Source organism: Erigeron canadensis, chromosome 3 (assembly GCF_010389155.1).
Source record: "Erigeron canadensis isolate Cc75 chromosome 3, C_canadensis_v1, whole genome shotgun sequence".
Taxonomy (NCBI): Eukaryota; Viridiplantae; Streptophyta; class Magnoliopsida; order Asterales; family Asteraceae; genus Erigeron; species Erigeron canadensis.
Window position 1 is genome coordinate 23399485 of NC_057763.1, and position 25100 is coordinate 23424584.

General features: G+C 34.1%; 2 protein-coding genes across 2 annotated transcripts; one reads left to right on the plus strand and one right to left on the minus strand.

Moving 5' to 3' along the window:
* Nucleotides 1-330: 330 nt before the first annotated feature.
* LOC122592378 (BTB/POZ and MATH domain-containing protein 1-like) lies at nucleotides 331-6418 on the plus strand. Its single transcript, XM_043764592.1, has 5 exons — nucleotides 331-826; nucleotides 1961-2309; nucleotides 3472-3748; nucleotides 5674-5907; nucleotides 6111-6418. The coding sequence occupies exons 1-4, from the start codon at nucleotides 399-401 to the stop codon at nucleotides 5859-5861; spliced, it is 1242 nt and encodes a 413-aa protein (XP_043620527.1). The 5' UTR covers nucleotides 331-398; the 3' UTR covers nucleotides 5862-5907; nucleotides 6111-6418.
* An 8042-nt stretch (nucleotides 6419-14460) lies between these two features.
* LOC122591245 (aminopeptidase M1) lies at nucleotides 14461-24043 on the minus strand. Its single transcript, XM_043763480.1, has 18 exons — nucleotides 23765-24043; nucleotides 23529-23680; nucleotides 22355-22457; nucleotides 22070-22256; nucleotides 21643-21736; nucleotides 21027-21180; nucleotides 20828-20932; nucleotides 20421-20537; nucleotides 20204-20317; nucleotides 19735-19917; nucleotides 19030-19285; nucleotides 18527-18648; nucleotides 18350-18447; nucleotides 17671-17848; nucleotides 17406-17588; nucleotides 17240-17314; nucleotides 16376-16453; nucleotides 14461-14802 (listed from the first exon to the last, which is right to left on the minus strand). Exons 1-18 carry the CDS (start codon nucleotides 23990-23992, stop codon nucleotides 14617-14619), a joined length of 2613 nt encoding a protein of 870 aa, XP_043619415.1. The 5' UTR covers nucleotides 23993-24043; the 3' UTR covers nucleotides 14461-14616.
* Nucleotides 24044-25100: the final 1057 nt, after the last annotated feature.

Sequence of the window (25100 nt, forward strand, 5' to 3'; positions counted from 1 at the left end):
TTTAATTGGTTAATAAGTCATTAATTAATTCAACTGTCTTATAGCAAAGATATGATTAAGATTAAGATATATAAATGCATCATTTTTCTTTAGATCGTCACACCCAACGTTTTTCACAAACTACGTGGACGAAACTAGTAATCTTTATCACATCAACGAGCTTTGTAAACGGATGCTGATTGTCCGAGTAGAATTCTTAACCGACATAAACTAATAAAAGTATAAACAAAACTTGTAACATTTGATAAACATAGGGACCATCTATGTAACTCACTCAAAGTAGTATAAATATAAAAATTTGTGGTTTATGTCCGATCCACTTTCCCCCAAATCATCCTACACAGTACCAAAAATTAACAAAAATCCCAAACCCTAATCAATAATTGGTGGTGAGATCAATGGGGACAATAATCAGACTTAACAATTCGAAAACCCCAAACGAAAATCATAATCATAATCCAATCACAACATCATTATCATCATCAGTTTCATTAACCGACACAATTAATGCATCACATGAATTCAAGATTTCTGGTTATGGAACATCAAAAGGAATAGGGGTTGGGAAATACATAGCTAGTGATACATTTAGTGTTGGTGGTCATACATGGGCTATTTACTTTTACCCAGATGGGAAAAGTGCTGAAGATAATTCGACGTATGTGTCGTTGTTTATCGCGCTTGCGAGTGATGCGAGTGATGTTCGGGCGTTGTTTGAGTTGTCTTTGATGGATCAAAGTGGGAATGGAAAGCATAAGGTGCATACTCATTTTGGGAGGGTGTTGGATGCTGGACCGTATACTCTCAAGTACCGCGGTAGCATGTGGTTGGTGTTTTTCGTTCGTTATCGTTGTCGTGAATTAGTATTGTTTTGTGTTTTTATGTCTATATAATGAATGTTGTGTTAATAGTGGTAAAGGCTTAGTCTTTAAGGGTGAAAATACCTGGAAGTTAGAAAAGATACCCCCTTTATTGCAATAGAATTCGGCCTACTCGCAAAGCGGTAGTCCCCCTAGGATTAGTTGGCTCGCAAAGCAGGGTCAGATACCTAGTTTAACTAAGGCATTTTAGGAAGTTACTTGCTGTGGACTTGTGGGTATTAGAAACTTAAATTGTTGAAGTAAGGATCATATCTGAATTTACCCAACAAAATAATCTTATTTAATTTTCCTTTATATTTCGCTTACATGTCATTTTTTCAAGAAAGTATCATTTGGGCCCCATTATCGATGTTTAAATTTGTGTGTGTGTGTGTGTGTTTGAAAGGCTTGGATATTTGTAAAGTTAAGCTACCACGTATCTATCCAAAACATATTTAGCTAAAACAGAAAGTATTGATTCCATTTGTAGAAAGAATTATAATCATTAAAAATTAGAGCGTAATTATTTATTCTTCTAAATTGGAAATTATGAAAATCATCTTTTAACTGTAGTACTACAAGATCATTATATTATAAAAAAGAGTTGAATACATAATGTTTCTTTTAAAACAGTTATTAATGTTCTTATACTACCCAAGCTCATTAGATATTTTAACTATGTCTGGGTAGTAATGTAGTATTTCTACTTGTTATCTAGGCTGAGGGTATTATGTTGTGCCTTCTTACTACAGGGTAGTGTTGCACCCAGTTTTTAAAGTTCTAGCTTCTATAAAACTTAGAATATGTTTGATTTAGTTAATTTGAAAATGGTTCTCTAAGTGCTGTAATACTTTCTTGAGTTGTATATGTAAACTCTTACATTTTGAAGATATGATTCGCCTTGCATTCATGAGGCTCACACCTTGGCTAGGTTCCAAGGACTCTTTTGCACTTCGTTGCACCTTGGCCCTAGGCTTTAAGGACTCCTTTGAACTTTATTGCGCCTTAATCCTTCAACAATCTTGGGCCTATAATTAGTTTAGCCATTTTATTGTGTTTGGAAAGCACTTAATATCTGACAAATCTACTAAATGTGACAGGGGCTACAAGCGTTTTCTAAGAAGGAGTGCTCTAGAAACATCGGACTATTTGAAAGATGATTGCCTGTTAGTTAAGTGCACTGTTGGTGTTGTTAAATCATGTACAGAGGTCCCTCAGGCCTTCAGTATATTATCGGCGCCATCTAATATCAGTCAGAATTTTGGCCATCTCTTGGAAAGTGGAGAATTGACAGATATCACTCTCGAAGTTGATGGGGAAGTGTTTCGGGCACATAAGTTGGTACTTGCTGCACGTTCTCCTGTTTTCAAGGCTCAACTTTTTGGTCCCATGAAGGACAATGAAACAGATCTCATTAAAGTACAGGATATAGAACCAGCAGTTTTTAAGGTTTGCCTTTTTTTTAATGAGCTTTATACTTGTTACATGCATGCAAGAATGCTCCCATTGTACTTGTTTTGGTTTGTACATTTGTTTTCATAGTTGCGAACTACACATTTTTTCTTGATCTTGCTTTACTGGACAGAAGTTTTTGTTAGCTCTTTACAATGGTTTCCTATGGGGAACAAGATAGATTACACCTTGAAAAAAACAAACATATAATAACCCTTTTTTTTTTTAATTTTTGCTTTAAGTGGATATATATGACCCGTTATCTTTGAGTTGCTTATGTTGTAATTCTTTAACTTTCAAAATGAGAAGACCAAAAAAGTTCAGAAGTGGATGTGTCAAATGGGTCGAAGTTTATCCAATCCATCTATAATTTATAAAACATGTTAAGCTTTTTCTTTTTGTTGACTCTTAAAAATTTCAAAATAAATATATTTTTAGTAGTGTTTTTACTATAGAATATATTAAATCTTGTTCTTTGGCCTAGTTATGTACTACTATACGAAAATAATTGTTGCGTGTTACCTTTTGTATTCTACTTCACATCTAAAAGTTAGTTTCTTCTTGATATAATGGTTCATGTGATTGTATATGTCACTATTAATTTTTTTATGTATTTGAACAGCAATATTTTGGCAAGCTGCCGAAGAAAAAGAAAAGTTACATAATATGTGACGGACTGATGTACCACAAAGGCCACAAAAAACCAAGCTTATTATGTAGAAGTTTAAGTATTTTCGAGAAAAATGTTTTTTGGGACGCCCCAACTCCTTTAATTTGACCTATTTCAATAAATGTCTTAGCTCGCTTTTTTCGTCACCTCTGAGTTGATGAAAGATTACTTTTTTTAGCTAGGTCTTAATTTTGACTTCAAGTTTTAACTATAAAAACTGCAAAGTCAAAGTGCTCTCTGTTATCGGCCCAAGTAAGTCTGTAATGCACATTGATTCAGACAACTTGAAGAGCAGAATTTAGATTATTGTAAACCTTTTATCTTTATTAGTTGTCCATTCTTGAGCTTTACTAATTAAATTTGTTTTATTTTCATTTCATAGTGCAAAATCTTTGCATCTGTATTATTAGCAAGCATTTTTCATGATGTAGATAATTTACATATTGAATTGTTAAATCTAATACAAGTAGATGGGTGGATGTTTTGCAGGCTTTACTTCATTTTATTTATTGGGATGAGCTTCCAAACGCAGAAGAGGTTGTGGGATTGAGTCCACCGTGGGCTTCAACAATAATGGCCCAACACCTGCTTGCAGCTGCTGATCAGTATGGAATTGAGAGGTTGCGGTTTCTTTCTGAGACTAAACTTTGTGAGGATGTAGCCATTAACACTGTAGCCACAACTTTAGCTCTGGCAGAACAGCATCATTGTTTACAACTCAAATCTGTCTGCCTCAAATTTGTTGCTGAGCCTGAAAATCTCAAAGGTACTACTGCACGACTATGTCACGTCTCTTTCAGTTTTTGCCATTTTCTTTCTTTGCAAAAGTATAGGTAAACCTTATATATTTTTTTCCTTTTTAAAAGGGGGTTGAAATCTAATCTGAATGATTTTTGTAACCATATTTGACACACTTGGTAATTCACAAAAAAACCGTTTCTTCATCACAAGTGTTTTAGGTCAACTTGGCCTGTTTTGACCCGAAAAAGGTTACCCACTGATATTTGGAATCTCGCTTTCTAGTTTGTAAGAGCCATACTAAACTAAAATTACAACACAATTACAGGCAAGCTGACCTATTAAGAAGTCGTATAGTATAGAAAGTTTTCTGAATGTCGATCCGTGATACTAAGATTCAATATTAACTTTGATAAAACAGTTCCTTAAAAGAGATTTTTGAAATGTTAAACACAATAAGTAATTACAGTTTGCTTAATGCTGACATATGAAATAGTTTATAATCCAAACTAAATTAAATTTACCACACTGCACCTATCTTGAAGTGGAATAGTATGGAAACTTTTGCTGAATCTCAATCTGAAATATTATGATTCATTATTAACATTGATAAAACAATTCTCTAAAGAGATTTTTGAAATGTTAAACACAATAAGTTTTACAGTTTTGCTTATTGCTGACAACTTGAGATATGAAATAGTTTATAATCCGAGCTAAACCAAATTTACAACACCGCACCTATCTTGAAGTGGTAAAGTATAGAAACTTTCCCTGAATCTCAATCTGAAGTAGTATGATTCATTATTAACATTGATAAAACAGTTTTTTGAAGAGATTCAATATTAAAGTTGATAAAACATCTCTCTAAAGAAAATTTTGAAATGTTAAACACAATAAGTTTTACAGTTTTGCTTATTGCTGACAACTTGAGATATGAAATAGTTTATAATCCGAGCTAAACCAAATTTACAACACCGTACCTATCTTGAAGTGGTAAGTATATAAACTTTCACTGAATCTCAATCTGAAGTAGTATGATTCATTATTAACATTGATAAAACAGTTTTTTGAAGAGATTCAATATTAAAGTTGATAAAACATCTCTCTAAAGAAAATTTTGAAATGTTAAACACAATAAGTAATTACAGTTTTGCTTATTGTTGACATATGAAATAGTTTATAATCCGAACTAAACTAAATTTACAACACTGCACCTATCTTGAAGTGGTATATTATAGAAATTTTTGCTGAATCTCAATCTGAAATAGTATGATTAATTATTTACAATGATAAAAGAATAAAAAAATCATGCCTAAAGTGATTTGTAAATATAAAACACAATAAGTAATTACAAATTGTGTCAATATAGGTTTATCAATTCTAAACTAATAAAAATAAATGACAAGAAAACAATATTGACAAAGTATCTACATGGTTCAGATTCTTTCATTATTGAAAATATTGATAATGTCACTAGTTAATCGATATACCAACATCTTAACTTGCTTAGCCAATCATTGCAGGCATTGTATTGTTCTCTACTGGTGGAATTTTAAACTCATAAAATCATACACAAATATATTGTTAGCAAGACATAGCTTCAAAGTTTTTTTTGACTGAATATTACGTTCTTGTCTTTCGTGTAATACCAATATTGTCATGTTAATACTGACAGTCACCCAGACTTCCAACTTTAATTCATGTAGCCAATCTATACTTCTTATAAAACCATTTAGTCATACGGTCTAAATCCTATAAAAGAGTAGTAAATGCCCAAAAATAAGCATCTCCCTAAAATATATAGCCTTTATGGATCTCCTGAAACTCCATATTCTAAGTCACTTAAAGACAGTTGAGACCCATAAAACTCGAGCAGACGTGCAATTCTTATGCTATTTTTTCAAGGCAATGCTAATGCTAATCACCGACACTGTTTTTTCTATTTGCACTTAGCTGTGATACAAAGCGATGGATTTGACTACTTAACACAGAGCTGTCCATCTGTGATTACGGAGCTATTGGAGTATGTAGCCAGGATCAGAGAACACTCTGTAATGTCTTATGGGCTTCGGAATGGAAATGAAGGTAATGTTGATGGGAGTGGTGCAGATGGGCGGCGTGTTAGACAAAGGCTGTATTGATGAATGAAGTTAAAGGATGTTGATGCTGTTCTGATATGTGATTGATGTATGCACACCCCACCCTGACTTTTTAGACTTTATTTATCGTGTTATAAATTATAAATCTGCAAGTTAAAAACTAATCTCTACGGGTTTCCCGTTCTTTTTGTAAAGGGATTTTTACCATGGTAAATATACTGTTCTTTGTCCTTGCAACTCCATACAGCTTCCATGTCTAGTAATGTTCTTTTCTCATGTTTTTGGACTCAGATATCTACCATAGTGTGTATAAGGAATCTGCTGGTACTCATTCTTGGCTGCATCCGGATGTGGTTCTCGTTCCAAACGTAATGGTCCGAATACAACGGGTACTGGCTACTGCATATGTTCCACTAGTCAGGACTTTAGTTGCTTCTGTTTCTGTGAGTCTATGTAGTAATATAATAGTTTGTATCTATAGTTATTATACGCTAATTTGCTCAAACGACTCGCTTATCTAAATAAGTCCGAATTCAGATTCCAACTATGAAAAATCACCAAGTTAAAATGCTTCTTTGTTATTTAACGTTTGGTTTGAAGCTATCCGAGTAAGTTAATGTTTCATCGGAATTAGGTAGTCATCACTGTTACTAATGTTTATGTATTATTATGAATTATGAAAAACTGGCTTGTTGTGTATGTTTGTAACTTTGCATCACAAATACTCCAAAGTACTTGCTATATTTAGTTAAGGTTTATCGTCTAAAAATAAGCTTTTTTTTTATTTCGTTTTTTATGACGATTTATCTTTTTCATGTATTATTAACTAGTTAAATTATTATTATGACAAAATGTGCTTATATCGCCTTGGACTCATTCTTCATACTATTGTCATTAGCCGCGTTTTGATTTGCAGTCTTAACACACATTAATGATATCAACTTTAGATGTGTTATATATATCCAACTCGTGGGTCAATATTGATATAGTGAACCATCTCTATATCGTCATTTCAGACCCTGGATGATGGTTGCTAACATGCCTGCCCAAATTGCCTTACACAGGAAAACCAAAACCTGCGATATAAACTATAACTGTTAAATAAATATGAATAAAACTATGAGCAGGATTAAAATGACAACAAGCAATTACAGCATGGTTGTAGACGGTTCGTGCATTTCCGGGTGACAACATCATTATAGAAGTTTGTCTTGAGTCTATTGAATATGTATTTGTAATAAACGTTAAGTTTTCACGTCAAATAAAGTCAACCTCGAATTGGTCAACACGTTGACTTGGTCGAGCTCGACCTAGTCAAGCTCGAGTTTGGGCTTTGGCTCATGACATACTAGGTCCGTTTAAGTCCTTTTGTATTAATATAAATAGAGATTAAACCTTATGTTTAGGGGGAGAATCTTCTAGCTTTTGTTTCATATTCGTATTTTCGTGTTTTGGAACTTGGTATTTACTTGTAATTGCAATTACTGAAGTAATATACGGTTCCAGTTAATTCATGTTCGTGTTCATATATTGTGTTGATTGCTAATGTATAAGATTTTCCGCACTTATACATTAGATACTTAATCTCGTGTGATCCGATGGCTAAGGGACTTTCATAGTTGCTTCTACCTCATATATTACTTATTTTGTTTGCATTACTATATGACAGGATTAATGATTCCATATTAACAAAATGCAATATAATTCAGTTAAGTTACAAAGCAAAGTGGAAACTTGGAATTACTACTATTTCTGACCATCGTGTCTCAATCTAGAAGTTTAATCTTATCCTTGGTATCGAAGCATCATCTACGTTTTCTAGCGTCATATATTCACAAACTTTTTCCATATATTATCTTCCTTGACGAGTGTCTCTTTGCTCTCAATTAGCCAAAGGGAGTGGCATACTCTTGTAAAACCGACGTTGGCTCATCATTCTTGCATGTTACCGTAGAAATGATTATGATATCCGCTCAACCCTCTTGAAAACCATCCACAGAACACTCTATGAGAAGTCTTTCCAACTTCTCATATCTCGCCCAGCTAATTATCTTTTATTAGTCAAGTTATGACTCAATTTCTTAAATATGATGTGTTTAGTTGCAAATCCACTTGAATTCTATGAATATAAGTGGTTTTCATATGCATGCTACGCTAGCAGACGCTTCTTTATGTTCTGTTCTAGATCATATTTTGTTGGTCTTTGAAACATGTTTAGCTAAGTGACACGTCCCACGGTGTAGTAATATACAGAGTATATCGTACACAGAAGAGTTGTAGAGGAGGGTGAATACAACTTTACTCGATCTTTACAAACTTTTAAGTAAGTTTAAAGATTCAGTTAATATAGATATTTAAAGTAAATAACAAAATCAATGAAACAGTAAAGCGGAAAGTAAAAACATTCTTGGATACAGATTGTGGTTTTCAAATGTAATTCTTTATTCAAGATATAATCTATACAAAGAATTACAGGGTTGTTGCGGAAACAAGATAGCCTACAGATATCTAAACAACCCTTGAAATGACAAACAACAATCAATAAGTTTCTACTCAAAAGACTCAGCCAAAGCTGATCTTATATAGACTAAGCTGTGTGTAAGAGCAGAGAAACTTTGTGTGAAGAATGATTCTCAGGAATGTCACACTTATGCTTGTCAAGGAGTGGAGCATTTATAGGCGAAGGCTCTACATCACTTGGTGTCTAATTTAACCACGTAAATCATTTTGGTTGGCTGACAGAGGAATATTTGATCGTGCTTTTTCATCGTACTTGTGGCCCCACGTACTGCAGCACATTCTTTCTTCGACCAATCGTTGTATGGACACGCATAATTAATTTCAACCACCAACCTGGATACTAGGAATAATCCTAGTCACATCATTTATCTTTATCTTCGAATCCAGATTGTTATCTTCACTTGATTGTCAGACACAGATTGGGCTGTTTGTCAAATCACCAATCTGCACTAAGTATTTTTAAGCTGACTGCTAAGCCTAAGCTGTCTTCCACTCTCAGCCTAGTCTTCTATCTTCAATCCTCCTCTTCGACTTGGATTGAATGCTATTACATATTGATGTAGCTTGAACAACACTAGCTTCCATAAAGTATAGCAATTACAAAGTATGAAGCATGATCTGGGTCGGATACAGATCGCAAGCTGTGTCAACTTAGTCTGACCCAGATCAGGTTACAAGAACTTGAAGATTTCTAAGTATTTATACATTAGATTTGTCATCATTAAATTTACATTAACATTGGGACTCAACACTAAGTACATACTCGGTACATATGATAAAAGGATAGCAAAATGTTCAACGTTGACTTCAGTATCCTACTATGTATCTAGTAAATAAAAAGTGACATCCGATAAGTAATCAACAAATTCATTGAAATTGAGAAAATAAACTTCATAACCAACGGATTGTTGTAGATCCTACTTACATAACATCATCTGAAGGCCCTGTTTATAGTGGATGTATGATTAATTGATCTTTCTGCCAGATTTCGAGCACAAGAAACATCAACTATGTGCATCGATACTTAACATTGTCGGTTGAACGGTTGTGCAGTTAAATACATAGCCTCGTTCTACTCTCAAACCTAGCCACTACAACCAAAAAAACTCCAACAAAATAAGGGGTAACAAGTCTGTGAATCCACCGGGTGGTGAAGATCGGTCTTTTGAAGAAATTTGAGTTCGTGGATCAAAATACTGGAGAATTTATGGTTAGATGTCCGGATCCCGAATATGATAGAACATTTCCTTCTGAAATGCGTTCGAAAGCCATGAATCATATAAACACTTGCTGAGAAAAGGCTAAGAAGGCCAAACTGATTAGGAGAAAGTAGCACCTTTTTGCAAACCAGTTAAATACTTTGAGCTCGGAAGCTAGTTCATCCTTTGTTTAATCAACTCCCGAGCATCATATCCATCCTGTCAGTGCAAATTGAAACGGTGTGAGGTTTAAATATAACACCCCTAAGTCTAGAGTTGAAAGAAAAAGGGATATTATAACAACATAAAATGTACAGACCAAACGTTAGTCTAGAAACAATGGTGCAACCAATACTAATAATATAAATACTTAAAACCACCAATTTTTGCATTGTCACTTCATGACCACATGATAAACCAAATAGATCTGAATGCAACACCGTTTACTATTTCATAACCACATGATAAACCATATCTATAAATGAACAATTTAGAGTTACCTTGTTTATATTTTATGAAAGTAGTCTAATCCACATTGTACATTGAAGACCCGAACTCCAAGAGAGAAAAATGGCATCTCGTAAACCTCACCACTAAAGATCCGTCACCGGAACCACCGTTGATCGGATCTGCCGACTAAGATCTGTGTGTTTTGGTGGTGTACATACTTTATGATACGTAAAGAAAATGATTAATGTATTTTATTTGTATGTTTTTTTATACGTTTAAAAGACATCAATTTTTTTTTAAAGTAAACTTTATTCACTACTCGTCAACTAACAAAATTATGGAGTGGCAACATACATCGGTTAATTACATATTTACATTAAAAGAAGTCCAATCTTATCAACTAAGTGAACAATGACTATACCTATTCTTGAACCACGAGTAATTAGTGGTCTTTATATCTTGGATAATCTTCTCCACCCTTATCGTCTTGCCTTCAAGTTTCTTCTCGTTTCTCGCTTTCCATGAGCACCAACAAGTGACAAAGACTACACCTTTAAATACTTTTCTTGAAACTCTGTCTAATCCCATATGCTTGTTGATGTCGAAAATGTCCTTGATCGCGAAAAGGAATATGGGACTGACATTACACCAAATGCTAGTCTGAAACCAAATATCCATCGCCACCACGCAGGAACACAACAAGTGTTCAATGGATTCGTTAGCCTCTTGGCACAAACCACATGCTAAGCTTCCATAATGACGATTTCTATCTTTCAAAGCAAGTAGCATTGGAACCCGGTTCATAGAGACGCTCCACATGAATACATTGCACTTCTTCGTTACCCACTTAGACCATTTAAACACAAAATTATTGTTTTGAACAACCTCACTTCTAAGGAACTCTTTAACCCCTTTGATAGAAAATTCCACATCTTTACTTCCTATCCTTTTCCAACTATCATTTTGATGTTTTAAAACAGTGCCCTCGAGCAATCTTCTCAGTGCCTCCCATTCCTCTAATTCTTCCACCGCCACTGGACCACGAGCCCAGGAACAATCTGAACCAAAACTTTTGTGCGTCCAAATCTATCTTTCACATAACATTTCTTTTTTCTTTTCGAGTTTGAACAGTCCAGGAATACAAGTTTTAGGGCTGATCACATGCCCAATTAAACAACTTGAAACGAATTTTATCCCTAGCTCCATAAATTCCTTTGAAACACCCACCCAAGAACTTGTCTCCAACCTTCACTTTATTTATAGGAAGAGGCTCCCAACACCTCTTAGTATCATGTATAGAATTGCTAAGTTGCTTCCATAAAGCTCCATGTTCATTCCTATATCGCCACATCCATTTGGAAAGGAGGGCAATATTTGCATCTTTCAACTTGGTTAATCCCAACCCTCCTGATGAAATACGCAAAGCCATCCTATCCCGCGAAGCCCAGGTTTGGTATTACCCGACCCACACCAAAGAGATCAAATGCTATAACAAAATCAAAGGTAAAGATAATAAAAAAATAAATATAGATAATATGTGTCATGTAATGCATGGAGTAGGTTCATTTTAGACATATAAGTTAAGTATACATATCGTTCGGTAAAGAAAGAGTACTTGCATTTCTTTTTTCATTTTTCATTTATCGTAATATATATATATGAAAAGAGAACTTCACCACTAACCAGTCCCACATGTTTTCAAAATATTGTACTTTTGGAATTTTGAGTTTTTATTTCTCTGTATTAATTTTTTTTTCGCTTGACTTTTTAAATTCTAATGGGCCAAACGATAATCTAAGTTTTTCTTTCTATTTTTTTATTTGGGTTTTTCTCAAAATTTTAACATATAAGAGGTTTCGCGAACTTGACAATCATCGGAGACGTTCGATGCCCAACCAACAAGGTAGGGTTTGAGGCAATGGTGAAGTTCTTTAGGACTAAGGTAGAAACGTAAAGAGCCCTTATTATTAGGTTAATTTTTGCATTTTTGGATTTTCATTTTTTTATATATTATTTTTTCTTCGCATGACTTTGTAATGCCTAATTTGCCGAACTATATTTTAAGGTTTTTTACATTTTTCTATTTTTGGCCTTTCTCTCAATTTTGACATGCAGGAGGTTTCGCAAACTTGGCAAATCCGTGGCCAATGTCGCCCAATTTGTATTTTCATTTTTTATTAAGATTAATTTATACTTAAGAATTGTTCTTTTTACTATATTCAATTGAATTAAAACTAAAATGTGAACATCTGTATTACATATATATATTTTTTAAGTTACAAAACAAAAATGAGTTCATGGTTAATAAAAAGTTGTAATTTAGACTTCAGAGCATTGTATTAGTTAGGAATCGTAGTACTTCTAATATTTTTATCTCATTGTAATAAACAAACAGTCAAAATCCAATAAAACTGAATGTGATGTAGGTATTCTAAAGATATATTTGATCCTTTTAAAATTAACGAGAGCAAGTATCCGCGAGTTGCGGCGGTGAGATGGTGGGATGATACCTAGGTCATAGAGTATGATAGGTTATAGGAGTTGATATGTGATATGTCATAGAGTATGATAGTCAAATGCCTTAGCCGTACGGGCTCCGCCCTCGGATTTAAAAATTTGTCGAAAGTATATCGAATGACATCTCTAATGAAAGAGCATGAAATTTTAAGAACACCCATACAATTTTTATAATTTATCGATGTACAGTTTTTGAGATAAAATATTTTGAATGAATTGGAGGAATAAATGATTTATGGAGGAGAGAGAGAAAAGATGATTGATTGAGATTTGAGGAGAGAGAAAGGGTATTATAGTTATTTTAGATAAATATAGAATAGATAGGAGAGGCATTTTGGGAAAGTACTTAAAATCAATATTGAAAATTTCAAGATTAATGCTGAAAATCTAGGGAAAATTTGTTTTATAATACGAGAGCGTGATAGCCAAATGCCTTAGTCGTACGGGTTCCGCCCTCGGATTTAAAAATTCATCGAAAGTATATCGAATGAGATCTCTAATTAAAGAGCATGAAATTTTAAGAACACCCATATAATTTTTATAATTTATCGATGTACGGTTTTTGAGATAAAAGATTTTGAATGAATTGGAGAAATAAATGAATTATGGATGAGAAAGAAAAAAAATGATTGGTTGAGATTTGAGGAGAGAGTAGGGGTGGTATGTAAATATAGACATAATATATGAGCATTTTGGGAAAGTAAATGTTGAAACTTAAAATGTAAACATAAGAGATCTGTTTTATAATATATATATATAATATAGTATAGATAGTATAAATTATTTAGGTGCATTAAAATTTATAAATTCAAGGGTGGTTTTTAATGTATAAAGTATTCATTCTTATACGTGTAATAACTTACTAATGATAATTCTTAGGACCGTCATTATCATTTCCCTTAAAATTATGCAACTAATGTTATAAAAATCGTGATATTCCTAATTTCCTATCACGGGATTTACAAGTGAACTTGTATATTGGGTCATACAACTGAACAAGAGTTGATTGTCACTTCATATTTTGAGTTACAAGATTACTTGAAACGGACAAAAGCTTTTAAAAAACAATTGTTAAATTGGATTTTAAAAAGAAAAGAGATGACATTAGGACTGCCGATACTCGATTTAATCTGAAACCCAACCTGAAAGAAACAGTTTATGGTTGGAAAATTTTTTAATTTTATATAGGTTTTTAATAGGTACCTACCAACACATTTGACCCGTCAATCACAACTCATTTGACATGAAATCAACTCGTGAACCAGCCAACCCATCAACTCACAGCCCATATGACCTGATATCACCCGTTAATTTGTCGACCGGATTTTTTTCAAATTGGTGGGTTGGGTTTGGGTTGAGGTTTCCAACTCAGTTTTTTCTTTTTTATCATATCGGCTACGGTATTTTCAACCCATCAACCCAAACTCGAACCCATTATAGAGTTCATGGTTATGAGTTCAAATGAGGCTGAAAGCGTATGTATGTAGACACCGTAGTTGATCATCTTGAAAAATGAGTAGTTTAAAGGTGTAGTAATTTTACTATTACATGTACCAAGACGAATTACAACAAAATAAAATTGATAAAATATTGATAGATTGTGTTCACATCTTATAACGGTTGGGTGAATTTGAAATTTTAATTTATATTTTTGCCGGAAGCGTTCAAGTTGCTCGAAGTGAATTCAACAAATGGCCCCAAACATATAATAGCCGTGTTGAACAGCAGAATCCGTTCTCAGATTTGTTGCAATAAAAGGGCGCTACTAAATTAATTAAAGTAAATTTCAAAAACAATAGTTTTGTTAATGACAACTCATTGAATGATGAAGACATTCATTTGTTGTACTATTAACACTCATCATCAACCACCGCCGCGATATGTTTGATGTAGGATAGATATGCATATTATGTGCTTGCATTATAAAAATTCTCAAAAAGAAAACCAGAATTCCATCATTGTGAAGTTTTTCTCTGTTGATAAGTCCAATATAAAGCTTCAAAATAGGTTTGTTAATGTAAAACATAAACTGATTATCATTATACTCAGAATAGACAAAAGGAAACACAACCTAAAAGCAAAGAAAAGCTGGATAGAAAAAGAAGCAACTTCTAGTATTTCCTGTATGCAAGTTCTTGAACACAGTCTGCAAGGTTTGTTTCATTTCTGATGGACTCCACCCACTTGGCATTAATCTGAACACGCTCAATGCTCTGTTTTAACGTCCTTGCAATCGAACTTTTGGTACGAGTTGCAAAGAACTCTTCCACTTCCTTCACCTTCTCGTATGACGAGAACTACGTATAACAGAAAATGGAAACAATAAATCCCTTATAATTGATTTTGTTAACACCACAACCCAGTCTTGTTAGCAAATTTTTAATACATGAGGTGCAGTTACTGTCTGTACTTACTCTTTTAAGACAACAAATCCAAGACTGACAACATAACAAAGTCAATTCTAATTCTATATAAAAAGAGGCCAAAGGGGTGGATAGATCAATTCTGGCTAGATTTATTACCCCTACGATTCAATGGATAAGATGAACAAAAACTCACCTTGTCTCCCAGATAATTACATTCAAAACAACAGACAATTATCGATTTTTTTTATAACTGTGATCATATTTGATACGCCAACTGATTTAGAAACACATGTTAAAACAGTTAATAAAACCCGCGTTTATCGCAGTAGTTTTCACTAACACTTGCAAATCTCTCTGTTTACCTATTTTGAAGAGCTAAGTACTCTCTAAGAGATGCCAAACAGATTTAAAACCTTATGAAGTATCATTTTTTTAAAGAAAACTCACACCCATCCCTAATCTATGCCTATTATCCAAAGTGGGACTCGAACCCACAACCACTCGGTAAACATGATGTTCCTAATTTTTATTTTTATTTTTTCAGATAATGGTTCTTATTCTACAAAATTGTTTAATATAAATCCAAAAGATAAGGCCTGTCCTTATAGCGTCCAAACCCTTGCGTCTTTGAGCTCGAGGACGCTGGAAGTTAATGGCAGGGGGAGTCCAAATGCTTGCGTCCTCCAATTTAGTCCTCCACAAGACTCCCATGGACGCTCAAAGGTGGGACCGTTTGGGTTTGTTTTCTTATTCTTTTTCTTTTTTGGTCACTATGCATATATATTTGTGGTACATACAAATACAAATATATATATAATATATATATATATATAGTATTTGTGCTTCTGCGTGTATGTTGTGTGTGTGATGTGCAGGTGGAGAAGAAGGGTATGGACACATAGATTTTTTTATTTTAGCCCTTGAAATAGTTTTAGGGTATGGATTTAACCCCTGAAGTTTTCTTATTGTGACATTTATATCATATATTTTGTTTATAAGTTTAATTTCTAAATGATATTATTAATAAAAAATTTATTTGTAATTATTTAGTTTTAATGTAATGTCTTTAGTAATAATACTATCTTGTTTATTAAATGTATTTTATTTGAATGGTGTTTTTGTTAATAAAAAAAATAAAAGAATTGATGATGTGGCGAAGAAGTTCTGAAGAAGCTTGTCTTATAGGCAGGAGAGTCCTGAAGGGAGTCCTGCTGACGTGGCAGTGAAGAAGCTGAAAGACTCTCCTCCTTATAAGCACAGGCCTAATAATCATAATAGAAATTGGGGTCAACATTTGCTTATTTTGACCCGTTACCCAATAACCTAACCAATCTGCTCATTTTCCCCCCTCTAAGATAAAAAGGAATTGCAATTTAAAAACTCTCTGAATAATTTTCAGCATATGCCCCACACATAAAAGCACTTTTTAACAGTAGCAAAATGAAGAGTGTAATAATTACACATGCATAGATAGTTGAGTTAAAATATTTATTATAAGACATACCGGTGATACAATCGAGCTGACAAAGCGTGTAATCAAAAAGCCACGGCCCCAAGTATTCGAGATGTGTTCCCAATTGTTCTGCAGTTGATAAGAGAATTAGATACACAATTAGACTTAAATCTTGTCAGTTAGTTATTACAGACTTCCAAAACAAGAACACTTAATCGTTTGATTATAATAACGGTAACTTGAATATGGCCATCATAAATACTATAATCTGCTTTTATTCCAAAATGTGAAGTAAATGCCTTGTCATACACTTGTATCCTCCTCATTTACTCCAATTTACTTAATCACATTTTTCCCCTCATTAATGCACCCTGCATATTGATAATAATTGTTCTACAATCTCCCCCCAGAATACATTGCAGTTTTGAGGATACACATGTTTTTATAGATTTGAAAGATCATCTTAGCATGAACTACAGACACAATACTGCTAACAGATAGGTCATCCAAACTCTTACTTCAAACGAATAATCATTGAATCTTTTAGTTCATGCAAACGAATCATTAAATATTCTTTCAAGACAACACCTTACTCTGGCAAACAACATGTGCATCCAAACTCTTATACTTTTTAACTGAAAGACGATGAATAACCAGATATAACTTTGCCAAGAATCCAAGATCATTGGAAAAAATCCACAATGATTTAGATATTTACGTAAGAAATTAAGTACGGGACAGCTTACATACTGAAACGGAAAAGGCATCTTATCGATTATAAGCATAGATGTTCTCATGTATATACTAATTCAGACAGCCGATGACTTTAGGTTGTTGCAACCCAAAGTATCAGGTGTCAAGTAGGTAGACACCAATAAACTGTAAGGAAGTATATAACTTTGGGTTTTAACTTACCTTGAGCCAGTTCCAAGCTACATCACGTCCATCTCTGCTAACAGCGAGTCCAAACACCACATCCTGACTTCGAACCTAAACAACAGACACTCATCAACCTCTTAAAAAGGAGCATAGTTCCAACGTCAGATTATTAGCAACACGAAGCATATCCAACTTTCTATACCTCAGGAGTCAACAAAAAGTTAAGAACTTCAAGAACTATGTCAGGATCACTGCACGATCCAAGGGCACCTAATATCCGAGTCTTTTCCTGACTTAGATCAGTCTCTCTATAAACTTTTAAAAGTGAAATGAAACCAGCTCTGTTTGACACAGTCACCTTCTTCATTACAGCAACATACACTGCCTGCCGAACACAAGGTGTAGAAGATATTGTAAGCATTACAGAAGAGGTTAAAGTGATAATAAATAAGAAAAGATGAATTAACCCTTCTTATATCGGGTGGAAGAAGGGGTGTGTTTCTGTCTTCCAAGAACTCCTGGAAGCGCTTGCTTGCTTCTTTTAATGTCTCTTCATGTCCAAGCATAGCCAAGGTAGCAAAAAGTTCCCCTCTCAACAATGCATCCAAGTGGCTTTCCCCATGCTTTGGATCAAAACCAATCCTCCTGTAGAAAAAATCAAAATAAAATCATTCATATACTTACTAGACATAATTGAACACGATTACTTAGGAATGGGTTCGTTCGGATTATATGTCCTCTCTACTGGGTCACAGGAGTAAATTATAATAATATAATAATATAGCTATAATGAAAAGGTTAACAATAAATAACCAATAGTGTATCTTTACCATATAAATCCCACAAAGGTATCTTACAACATTAATCTTATATCATCTACATCTATATTCACTATTAAAGCAATTCACCCTAACACTATTTCTCAAATTACATATTGTTTAGTCAATTTTCGACAATCATATTCCACAAATTAAGTATTTCAAAAATATAAAAGCTTGTGACATATTGTGTTACAGTTCAACCTGTCTGTACAAAACATCAAACTTTTTTGAACCGTTACCCTACAAAGACTTTTTTCCACCTTTGGATCCTATCTTACCCATTTATCTAAGAACTTAACATAAATATGGGAATTATGGTACGTACTCCGCGGAATACTGTAAAACGTTGATAAAAAACATCTTCAGGTGGTCCATTAACTTGTTGTCGGCATCAGCTACAATTCTTGCAACTTTAGAGCTAACCTGTGGTACCAAAACAAAGATTAAGAAAAGACCATGTTAAAGTGCTTAGAAGAAGTAGAAACGGGGTAACAGTCATTACGGTTATTAAGTTGGACAACACTGTATATTCTGGTTCCTCTCTATAAGCACCCATCAAGGTGAGCAAAGAAGACAAAGGCAGCTGACCAGCCATAGACAAGGCAAACGAATCATCTAGGATTCCTGTCATTAAAATTAAGAATAAACAATAAGTGGAACCAGATATGAGCTGCTACTTTTTTTCATGGGAATCAAATCACCTCAGATTTTATCTCCAGACTCTAGTGGGTCGAAAAGGAAAAAGCTCTAACAAAGGTTAGCTAAATAATACACGGGCCAATGTCGCCTGAATTGTAATTTTAGTGCATAAAGCATCCTTAAATACTTTTTCAGTTTTTTGGGGGGTTTAAAAGGAAAACTATCTTGGCAAACCAAAACCGGCAAGACCTGTTTCGTCCTGAGCCAAGTATTACCTATTTAGACCTGTTACCCTATCTGCCCATATTCCAACATCTACACAGGAGTAATAGAAGTTGAAGATATGAATGAAACATCAAGAATTACCATATCTATCCATTGCTGACAAACTTTTACTTTCTACTGCATATCTAAGTTTGGCTGATAAATGTTCATCATATTTAACTCTGTAAAACCCTGCCTGGTCAACATTAATCTTTATCCACCTACTTGCTGGATCATTAATAGCTTGTGATTTTTTATCTAAAAGGAAGCTCTTCTTTGATTCATATGAGCCGCAGCATAGTGTTATTGGCACAACCCATTGCCCATCTCCCGCGGAACCACTCGACAAAAATTGCATCTGTCAGTAAACGACTAGAAATTACAAAAATTCTTCAAGAAATAGGTGGAAATTAAAATAATATAGGTTGAATCAGGTTATATTTTAGATATAAAATGTCAAACGGGTAGATTAAAAAGGTTACGTCATAAAGAAACAGGTGGAAAGTTGTGCAATCCATACATCTAATGCATAAAACTTGGAAAACATCTATTGAACTTGTAAGATAAATAACGATATAATATAATCCTTGCAATCAGATCTAGAAAGTGGGACAGGGCATTTCGATCCATACTAAAAACTTACTTGATAAACCCATCATCCCACCCATCTATTTTGCCAATTCTATTAACATATGCTATAGCCTATAGGTGACTCGCTTTACATTTAAAAAGTTCAAACAACAACCTTAAAAAATCATATAACCTTCAAAATGAAAACTCTATAGACATCCAAGGAGAGAGATAAACCTGCTCAAACTCTAACTTGTTATCTTTCAGGCTAACAGACACAACCGGATAACCTTTCTGCTTTGTCCATGAATTCATCAGTTTATTCACAGGCTCACCGGATTCCTCCTCGAGAACAGCCCACAAGTCCTCAGTCTTTGCATTTGAACAAGCATGTCTTTTAATATATTTAGCAAGTGCTCGCTGGTAAAGACAACACATGTAAAAGTATGTTAGTTCCACAATCAGAAAAGGTGGTGAAATTTCAACATGAAATAGCTAGGTGGAAATATTGTATGATCATTTGCAACGAGAAAGACATGTCCTGTACATTCCAGGGTTCGATGCATGAAAAACAAAAAAAAAACTTTCTTAATTGGAAAAAACTGATCGTAGGTGAGAATCATTCATGAAGATCCCAATTTTCTGATGGAAAAATATAAATAAAAATAAATGAGTAAAACAATGTCAAAAGTAAGCGCAACCAAACCTGAAAAACATCAGCTCCAAGATAGCTCTGAAGCATACGAATGACAGAAGCTCCCTTACGATAGCTTATTGCATCAAAAATTTCATCTATTTCACCCGCATGATTAATTTCCACCTAGAAAGGAAATTTTGCACAATTTTCAGTTAGCCCATGCATATAATTATATAAATTATACCAATATATTTGTAGGAATCACATAAAATGTCATCTATTTTACCTCAATAGGGTGAGATTCTGAAAGCCCATCAAGTCGAAGACCTTCAGTACATTCATCAAGAAACTGGGTCCATATTTTCCATTCTGGGAATATCCCATCAGCAGCTAAATAGCTTACCTGAATGGAATCAAGAACCAACTTATGAATACGTAAAACATATATACATGAAACGATTAAGGCGGTGTTTGTTAGTGGCACAAATTACTAAAAGTGTGTGTTTAATAGCGCTGTGGAATGAACATAAGGACGGATTTCAAAACCCAATCCTTCAGGTGAGTATAACGGATACCTAATGCTATGGATATCGAACCCTTTCTCTCAAGCCCACATCCTTTAAATAAAACATTCCAAAGATGATCAAAACCAAAGACGACCTAAATATGCATAACGTAGGCATAAGTGCTTACCCATGTGGCAAATCCTTCATTCAGCCACAAATGTGTCCACCACTCCATCGTTACAAGATTGCCAAACCATTGATGCGCAAGCTCATGAGCAACAACAGTTGCCACCTGGATTTATATTGCAGGTAGTTCAGCTACTTAATTGTTTTGAAGGGAACTAGATATTAATTCAAGTGAAATCGCGAATCTGGAAATATATTACCCTCTGCTTGTTAGCAGCTGCTGAGTGTTTGTCATCATAAAGTAGAGCAGTTTCTCGGTATGTAACTAAGCCATAGTTCTCCATGGCCCCGGCAGCAAAATCAGGAATTGCAATCATGTCCAACTTGGGTAGCGAATAAGGTGTTTCAAAATAGCTGCATAAATCACAATAGGTAAACTTTTTATGAAATTATCCAAACAATGAAGAGAACTTCACCGTCTGAGAAGACAAATAATACAAACAAATAACACAATACTCGAGTGCTTTAAAAAGGCCTTCTGTCCTCTCTCCTTATTGACGCTGAATTGAAATATCTAATCAAGCGTGATGAATTATTAACCCCAGTCTCTATTTGTGAAAATTGCTAACTAAAATCTAACATCATTAAAAGTAGTAACCCTAATCTAATACTTAGCTAATACCTAACATTGATTTTACTTGTCCCATTATAAACAATATGTTAATAATACTCAATTAACCAGAACACTATTCAACTCAATAAAAGAACCAGAAATCAAAATGAAGAAAATTATTCAAAAAGCTGCAAGGTATCACTATCTGACTGTAAAGTGAAAACATCACATTTAATGCATCAACATAAAAACTAAGAACATACTCTTTGTACAGGCCAAGGGTCTTAACAGCAACATCTAATGCAAATTTCCCCTGATTTGCCTTCCCAACTTGACAATATACCCTGACTTTGATCCCTGCAAGATAATTCAGATATAATGCCAAAGTATAGCCAATACCATAGAAGCGGGTGGCTTGGTCGGGTAATAGGTTACAAGGTCTGGATTAGACTGAAAGATCTTTTTTCTTCCATATCTGAAAACTTATTATAAATGGCTATAGTGTTTAAGTATGATACAAAAGGCTGTATTAAAGCAATAACGTCTAAAGTCTATGCATTGAGTGACTTTCTGGTAATTTTATATTTTGCTAACTTGTTAGTTAATTACCCAATTCGATCAATCCATTATTATATGGATGGATATTGCCACCACAATAAGTATATGAGAAGATGTGTTCTATTAGTGTACCATCAGATGTATGGTCTTCAACATAATCAAACACACCAACAACAGCAGCCACTAGATATGTAGACATTATTGGTGATTCCTGATACGAAACAGTCTTCAAACTTCCTTCCACCTTTTCATCAACAACTGGCATATTTGAAAGAGCAACAAGTTCCGAAGGCACCTCCAGTGTAATCTTGAATGTGGCCTATAATAGAAAATTAAGATTACAAACAAAAGATGAAGAGAAAAAAAGACATCAAACAAGGAAACAAAATAACACATAGGAATATAAAAGTACCGCACCTTACAGGCAGGTTCATCCCAACAGGGAAAGCACCGTCTGGCATCAGCCGGCTCAAACTGAGTTACTGCCATATTCTTCTTCACCCCATTATGTTCATATGTGCTGTAAACATTTAAAATTTAATTGGATTTCAATACACCATATATTATTGTAAGCGTATATATATTACACGTTTTTCAACCTGGTTGCAAAAACTAAGCGCCAACGACTAGCACATTTTAAATTAAATCCATGTTTTGGAACAGTTAGAAGATGAACGGGACAGTCATACATAGATATAATACATTCTCAGTATAGACCTGGGCCTGAACCTTACTGGTTATTCATACATTCTCAATATCCTTGGCAATGGTGTAATTTAAAATTATTTGGTGTGATATAGTAGTGTAGTACATTTGCCTTTCAAAAATTGAAAAAACATATTGCAATGGCCAGGGAAACAGTCTAGGAAATCAAATGGCCACAGGAATACCGGCTGGGCAGCGTACATAGAGCCAAAGACTACAGCAATTAAATGACATGGTAAGTAATATACCATGATAAGATATCTCACTAACGAAAGAAACAAACTGCGAGGTATAGTCAAAGTTTGACCAAAAAAAATTATTAAACAATTATGATGGTAATTTCAAAACCGTATGATAGTCGTCCTACAAATTCCCTATACAATAACAGAATTGCTAGAGATTAAAAAAAGACACTTTTTTTTTAAATTGAGGCTGGGCTTCAAGGGGGGGGGGGGCAGAAAATTATCCGCAAAGGGGAGAAAAGCTAATGGTTCTTTTCACGCCAACTTTTTATGGTTAGCCACGCGGTCAAAATTTCATTATTTTACTAAAAGAATACACCACTAAACACATCGAAAACTTTATGGGGGCAACTCCCACCTAAGTTGTCTCCGCCCCAATTGGCTTACTTATGGTCTGATCATTTATTTTATAAAACATACTGTATGGAAATCATGTCGTGATAAAAACCAGTAGTTGACAATTATTCGAAAAATAGTAGTTAACATAAGAAAGAAGGTCTAATTCAAAAAGTTGACAGTTAGTTACAGTCACTATTATTCTAAGAACAACAAAACACAAAAAATGATATATATTTGTATAACCTTAAATACAGTAAAATCTAACTATAAACAAATAAACGAACAGTCTGGTCAAAACGATATACCTTCGGTAAAAACCTTTCATTTGATCATTCAAAGTACCACAAAAACTCAAAAACAAAACACCAAGTCCAATAGGCAAACTCTTTGCGAATTCGAACACCGCAATCTCATCCGATTCAATTAACTCCACTTCCACAGCCACCTCATCAAATCCCTTTTTATCAAAATCAAATCATTATCATTCTTAATTCAAAAAAAAAAACAATAAAAAACAATTCAAATCAAATAAAGCAAAAACCTTTGAAGGCGAATGAAAGCGGACAGATTTGGGATCGATAGTGAGATCAGCGGCATTCAGTACGATGAATCTGGTGTCGGATACGATGTCGAGTGAGATCTCGACAGACCCGGAAAACGTGCAGGCGGTGAGGTCTGGTTTCAGTTTGAGATTGTATTTTTTGGGGGTCGCGAATTTTGGAAGACGAGGTTTGCATCTGAACTGTTCGTATTTGTTGTTGTCTGCCATGTTTTTGTGATTCTTTGATTTATCAGTCAGAAAGAAAGAATATGAGGATATTGTGTTTTTTAAGGAGACGAAGAGAGGTATATATAAAAAAGGTAAAATTTGAATATATGCGATTTAACTATTATTTTTTAAAATATTTTTACTTTAATTTTATATTAATCGATTTTATGTCATTATCGGATCTCGACGACACCTTAAGAACTAATTCCGTATACGAATATCAAGCAAACTATTTACAGTTTTACACATACGACAACGGTACCCGCGTGTTGCGGCGGCCGTCGAGTTAGCGGCGGTGAGATGGTAGGGTGATAGGTCATAGAGTGTGATTGGTCATAACAGCTGATAGGTCATAAAGTTTGATAGCCAAATGCTTTAGCCGTCCGCCCTCGGATTTAAAAATTCGTCAAAAGTATATCGAATGACATCTCTAATGAAAGAGCAGGAAATTTTAAGAACACCCATAAATTTTTATAATTTATCAACGTACGGTTTTTGAGATAAAAGATTTTGAATGAATTGGATGAATAAATGATTTATGCAAGAGAGAGAGAAAAAGATTGGTTGAGATTTGAGTAAAAAGAAAGGGTATTATAGTTAGTTTAACTAAATATAAATTAGATTATTGCCCGCGTAATACGCAAGAAACATATATAATCAATAACATGTTAAATTTATATAATATCATAAGTTGACAAACATTTATGCCGATAGTAATTGAACCACTAAAAAACGTAAAGTTAAATTGGTGGTTTAAAGTGATCACACCATTGGAAAATGAAAACGTCTTCGTTAAAGATCTCGTAATCTAAGGTTTCCGTATTGTTTGGATGTCTTTCATGCATCCGAATATGTCTGCAATGTAATGCGGCGGCGGTAGTGGGCACAGCGGTCTAGTATTGTTGGTGACAGTATTATTTCTGGTGGTGGCGGTGTCAAGTCTCAAATGGTGTAGGTTGATGCAAAGGTGATAGTGAAATATTTAAAAAGATAGGGGCTTAAAGTGTTAATTACTAAAATAAATGTCAAGGGCAATTCTGGTAATTCAAAGACAGAAATTACTAAAGAATAAAAAGAGACCTTTTGCTTTATAAGGGAGTAGAGATAG